Source organism: Tachysurus vachellii, chromosome 9 (assembly GCF_030014155.1).
Source record: "Tachysurus vachellii isolate PV-2020 chromosome 9, HZAU_Pvac_v1, whole genome shotgun sequence".
Classification (NCBI taxonomy): Eukaryota; Metazoa; Chordata; class Actinopteri; order Siluriformes; family Bagridae; genus Tachysurus; species Tachysurus vachellii.
The window spans coordinates 5,624,650-5,631,130 of record NC_083468.1 but is presented as its reverse complement, the minus strand read 5'-3'; the positions used below and the strand labels follow the sequence as shown (position 1 = coordinate 5,631,130).

At 37.4% G+C, this 6,481-nt stretch overlaps 1 protein-coding gene across 2 annotated transcripts in view; it reads right to left on the bottom strand.

The window, feature by feature from the left end:
- Positions 1–883: 883 nt before the first annotated feature.
- The window catches only part of si:cabz01090165.1 (uncharacterized protein LOC100333421 homolog), a 159,783-nt gene continuing 154,185 nt past the window's right edge, over positions 884–6,481 (bottom strand). For both annotated transcript variants that reach the window (XM_060877461.1, XM_060877462.1), the window contains exons 4-5: positions 5,621–6,286; positions 884–1,865 (exon numbers count right to left, since the gene is read on the bottom strand). In XM_060877461.1, the coding sequence (XP_060733444.1) occupies positions 5,734–6,286 (553 nt within the window). In that variant the 3' untranslated portion in view covers positions 884–1,865; positions 5,621–5,733. The remainder of the gene's footprint in view (positions 1,866–5,620; positions 6,287–6,481) is intronic.

The window sequence follows — 6,481 nt, the reverse complement described above, 5'->3', positions numbered from 1 at the left end:
GAGACACAGAGTCTTCAAAGCCTAATATGACCTAAAGCAATACATAATTATGCCTGAACTAAATGAGGCATAAAAAATATGCATTCCTGTATGAATACTGGCAAAAAATGAAGTAACTGCAGCACAGTTAACTGGCAGTTAAAAAATATACTTGTACAACTACAGTTGTATTTCCTGAGGTGAAAAATACTTCGATGTATACTTTGTGTTACTGAAAGTCAATATTTGTACTTTTACTTGATTATGTTTCTAAAAATTCATTAAAAAATTAAAAAGGTTTCTGCCTTTCTCATACAATCAATGTCTGTTTCTGTTTCGCATTCATCAATTTCAGGTTGAATAACATCAAATTAACTATCAAGAATCGTGTCATTTTGGTATCTATGTCATGTCCATCTCAAGCTACATAATGTATTTAGCAGTATAGCAATCTGTGTGCAGATAAGCTACTGAGCTAAAAGCTTCAAGCTTCAAACTAAACTTGAAGATGAACTCCCTGGTTCAGCAGCAGGAAAGTGTTTCAATACACTGCACTAAGCAATCTATAGTATACAGAGGTATCGCCTTTGAATCTGTGTAAGAAATGAACACTGTTCTGTTTGGAAAAAAGCCTGTTGAGGTAAGTTTGCATAGTAACTGTGCATATTTAACTAAGTTAGCATATTATCTTTGCTAATGTCATTTATATATATATATATATATATATATATATATATATATATATATATATATATATATATATATATATATATATATATATAGCGCATTTAAAACTGATTTTACCCCCTGATCATTTATCAGAAATATAAGAATGAACCTTATGTCATATATGAAGAGAGACAGATAAAAAAATTGTTGACAGGTTTAGAAGAAAAATACTTTATTTCTTTATAAATCCACATGTATTATCTATGAAAGCATAAAATTCCATCCGAGGACTTTATTTTCACGTGTAATTGAAATCAGAGATGGCTGAAGGTTTACCTCACATACAAATACATACACAGTAATTTAGGGGAGGACAAAAAAAAAGAAACAGAATTTATTTCATCAGGCAACCTTCAAAAGAGGCCTGTTTTTTATTGGACGTGGTCAGAAATGTCTGTGAAGGTCAATGTCTGGGCTCTTAATGTTTTTTTTTTCCTTTTTGATATACGTGAAATATAAATGCATCAGTGCGTGACTAAGAAAGCTCTGGTGATGTCTTTTCTTCTTTTTTTTTTCCAAACGAATCTCTTGTACATCCATGCCTGATTACCAGTTGAATAAATGTTCAATGTCCAGTTCCCTTTATAAGGGAGAAAATTCAGAGTGATTGAGAGAGAATAGAAGAGTGGAATATCATAATGTGCCCAAAAGTACACCAAAATGGATACTTGCTATCAGTATGTTTGTACTTCAATGGTGCGTGCGAATATTGGCTTTCCACGGAGTGTTATACATCAAATTGGAACATTTCACATTTCGTCCAGAAATGTGAAATATTTCAGAATATTCCTTTGACTTTGCCTTTTCTGCAGCCTGGACATCCTGCGGTGACTGAATAGCATGAATGAATCATGATGTCCATTTAGTTTCCACAGGTTTGTGAAAGAGTAGCAAAAGATTCCATTAGTGATGTGTTTTCACTCATCTGGTCCAATAGTGATGGTCATGTTTTCATAATATTTTCTCTAAGAGTAATGGCCTACATGTAGGATAGAATTTTGCCCATATGCCCCATACAGGCTAGTTAATATCCATTGTTTGTTAAGAAGCTTGCATAAGGGACTGAAAAGAGTTACTGGCTTCCACCCACCTCTCCTCCCAGGAGTGTATTGGCTCCAATCCAAGGCAATTTAATTTTCCATCTAGACTGAATTTGCCTAGGAGAACAAGAAGTAAAGGTGTTAGAGACAGCTGTCTCCTGAAAACAACATGAATCATTGCACAGTTTGTGGTAAGACAACTCAGAAATTTTAAACAGCAGTAGTCATGCTGTTACAATGAAAAGAATGAACATATCTAGAAAATCTACCTCATCATTTATTTAGCATTTACATTACTTCATTCAGGTTAGTCATTCTAATATGTAGATGGCCAGAGAGACAAAAATAACAGCAGTTGACCATCCACTTTTATCCCTGCAGTTGCCCAGAGTTTTGCTGAAGCCTTCATACATATGCATGACTCAACAGATCCTCAAATGAGCAGCATATGGAAGGTAAATTCAGCATGGTAAAAACCTTGGGCCTCATTTATCAACCTGGAATCATTTGGAGAAGCATTTACAAGCAGTATTCATGAAAATTCAGATAGTTTAAAAAAACAAATTTGTCCAATAACAATGCAAATACATGTATAAGGAGACTAACACCTTCACTTATTCACTATAACATATTTATTTCAATACATGGAAAAATGTAATTAACTCAACTGTTTCAAATTAATGCGTTGCTGGTAACCTAAAAATCCATAATAACACGATAAACTGAAAAGAATTAGACTAGTGGAAATGCTGCAATAGCTGAGCTGCATTACTGGAAGATTTAGAGCAAACCATGCTTAGTCAGCTTCACCCAATTTATGGATTTTTTGTGTGATTGGGATTCATCAATATACTCTATGCACATGAATAGAATGAAAACCAGCAATACTTAAACTTCTAAATCTAGCAGGAATCTTTAGCCCAGTTACACACAACTTTGGTTCAGTTACACACAACATTTTCAGGCAGGAATAGCTGGCGAAGCAGCTACTAAACAAGCCTATGATAAATGGGCTTCCAGAAACCACCTTCATTAGCATCAACCCTTGTTATCAATCAGTAGTTACTACAGGGGAAGTCATTCATATATTTCAGAGTGCTGAGTTAACAATGCAATAGAAGAGAAAGGGTTTCGATGCCGGTAGCTATCTGCAGGCAGCAGCAGGCCAGCACTAAGCTCTCTTCAGTTAGCTATTTTTAGCACTGCTGCAGTCAGGAGGGATTCTGGGTGGGAAGTGCTGTTGGTAGGGAGACAGTGAGGAGGTTATGGCCCACTTTAGACAGCACACAAACAATAGTTAATAACCTCCCTCAATATCTGTCCCATGGTGGGACTTCACTTTAAAGATTAGCCCATTTGTCTCTATATCTCCTCAACTCTATGTCTTTACCCCTTCAACTCTGCCTGGATACCCCTTTCACCCTATCTTATCATAGTTTCCCCTCCACATCATAATGCTCTTATCACCTGCATCATCTATACTTGATTTTCTTCCTTTGTTCCTTTTTTCATCTCCTCCTGCTGCTCTTTCACAATGCCCTCTATCTCTCTTTTGAGATAGAAATGAAAAATCCTATCCAGGTGTGCTGTAGAACACAGTGTGCCATTCATCTATTTTTCCCACTCCATACAAGACATTGCATTCAAGACATGACAATGACACAGCAAAAGTACATAAAATACCGTTAATGAAAAGTGAATAACTAAAAGGATACATATTTAAGCCTCTGAACCTCATAACCCTGTGAAATGCAAAAGTAACCCGAAACTCTATTTAACTCTTGTCCACATAATAAATCACTCTGCAAAAAAGATCAGTGTCCATTGATTTTCAGTAGCTAGGGAAAGCTTTTGAAATTTCTCCTTCCCTCAGATCATGACCCTCACTGAACCTGACATCCTTCACCTGCCAGTCATGCTGGAATTAATTTCTGTCAGTATAAGGCATGGTTTCATAACTGAGCCACCTATTTCACTGTCTTAAATTCACTTCATGCCCTCCATAGATGCACTTCTGTTGAAACTTATTCCCTGAGAGGGCTCTCCTGGGCTATGCACCAATGCTAAATGGACTTGGCTCCTCCAGGAAGTGGTAACATGGAAGGTCAAAAGACTCAGCTAACAGCCATTATCCTTTCTTAAACCTAAGAAGAGCAAATGCAAACCCACCCATGCAGACATACTCAGAGCTCCTTTCAAGCTCAAGCAGTGCAGATGTGGAGGAGAATAATCTCTTAAAGGCACCAAAGCTACAACTAAAAAAAAAAAAAATAAAAAAAAATAATATATATATATATATATATATATATATATATATATATATATATATATATATATATATATATATATATATATATAAATGTCTCTTGGGTGGTCAGGGGACTGTTAATTGGTTTCCCAGAAAGAAGGAGAGAACCCAGCATGAGGACGAGTGGCAAGCCAAGTGGGAAACTTATTTCTCACCATCCTCCCTAGTTCTCTTTATGCGTTTATGTGCTGTGAGAGATTTGTGATTTTTATCATGATTGCTTATTCCCACAAGCACTTAGATGTGTAGGCGGGGGCCGAGGCAGCAGCATCCACAGCAGCCGCAACAGCAGCCGCAACAGCAGCAGCTCAAATGAAGGGATTTTCATCATTTTCATTGTGGAGCTGTAATGCTGCAATGTAAAGCTTATTCAAATACACCCCCTGCTTCATGCATATACTAACTCACATTGCTAACCATTTGCAAAGAAAATGCTTGTTATTCCCCAGCAGCCATAATCATAACAAAGAAAGGCCGGTATGTGAAGGTGCCTAGCAAACTTCCTTTCTATTCATTTTTTTTTATTGTAATATTAATAATGAACAGCAATTATTACAAATATTGATTGAGGTCTCATTACCTTTACAAAGAAGAAAAATATTCATGGGTCTACTGAAGCATGTGTCTACATTTGGAGAGCAAATTAAAAAGAGAGAAACTCTCCAGCTTTGCTATGCTGCTCATGTAGTCTAAAATGTAGCTGGAAATTCCTCCAACAGAAGCAACCTGCTATAGCATTTTAAACCTTCAGCTTTTGGGCCACATAAAAATTTGAAATAATATAACAGGTCATATCTGTCCTCTTGTCCTCTGTCTTATGTAAATGTAAAATGCAGCACACACTTCTCATGTTATCACCAAGAGATGCTACCACACTCAACCTTAAGGCTTCATGATTAATGAGATAGTCAGCTGATCACCTCATTTTTCAAGCATCAGTACTTTTAGCCAATACAATTTAACAGCACTTGTAGTTCCCAATTGTGTTGTTCGGCTCGAAAGCTAACTGCTCTTCGATTACCTTCAACAAAACCAGTAACTGTTGTCGATACAAATTTACTCTCGCTGTCCTCAAAGAAAATCTGTGATTTCCATCACGCGCGAGTTCAAAAACATAACTTCGTAGAACTCCATGTTGTGTTTCGTCGTTTACATTCACAAAATACAAAATTTACTTACAAAACTAGCTTGCTTTTTTGTTAGATTACCTCAAGGATAGTAGAAGGCTAGAAAATCCTTTTATATTCTACTTAAAAACTATAATCTAACAGCATATTCAAATTATTTATTAGATCACTATTTGCATCAGAGATTGCTAGCATAGTTAGCATGCCTGCTGACTGGGATTGTAGTCTTTGTAACTCTAAAGAGGACCTGTTTTGCAATCCATTCTTTGTTGAATGCTGCATTTATTGTTAATTCCCTGGTAGTATCAAGGATATTATTTTTTTGTACAACAAATCTCTGGCAATCGGAATAGGTTTAATTGCAAGAATAATAATAAAAAAATCCTTACTCTGATGCTAATGTTTTGCAAACAAATCACAGACAAACATCATCTTACCTTGGAAATGAGGAAATCCTCAGTAAGGCAGAGACACCCCAGCAGGAGATAAAAAAAATAAGCAGAAGATGGGAAGGAGGAGGAGAGGGTGGGTGATGGGATTTGACCCTGTGTTATTGCGATACTGAATCTTCTTCTTTGACTGACTTGCCGTATTCTGGATTTAAGTCCACCACTGTGGTGCCTTTAAGTGCCCCATAGCCTCCCTCCTGAGCACCATAACTCTCTGGTCTCTCCTGACTGAGAAGCATGGATGGTTTATTTGCTGAAGCAGAGGAAGATGATGATCGGGGTGGTGGAGGGTTGGATGCCGCTCCTTGCTGGCCACCGTTGGTCTGTGAGCAGACGTTGCTGACGCGCTCTGCCTTTTGCTTGTAATGCTGGCTGTGCAGCTTGTACTTCATTAGCAGGATGAAAATGAAGACGAGAACCGAGGCCACGATGATGCCTCCAATGACAATGATCATAGTGCCTCCCAGGAACTGATCATGGAGTGAGCGGCAGTGGTGGTACTCACGCTCAGTGCTGAATGACACGCAGCCGACGAGGCGTGTGGCCGTGAGTGCAGTGACTCCATCATCGTAAACGGCTAAGACACAGAGATCGTAGTCTCGCGCAGAGGCCAGATCACTCAGCTGGAACAACTTGTACGAGGCTGGAATCATCCTAAGAGAAAGAAATTTGAAAGATGGGTAGAGTTAGGACAAAGCAAAAAACTATGTTATTGATTATATGTATTGGTGTACAAATATATAAAAATAGTTAAACACAGCAATCAACAATCAGTTCAATTGAATTACTTTTGTGCAATTTATATGACTCTCTGTAAGATTGGCAGTATTGATCATGCTTCCTAAATGA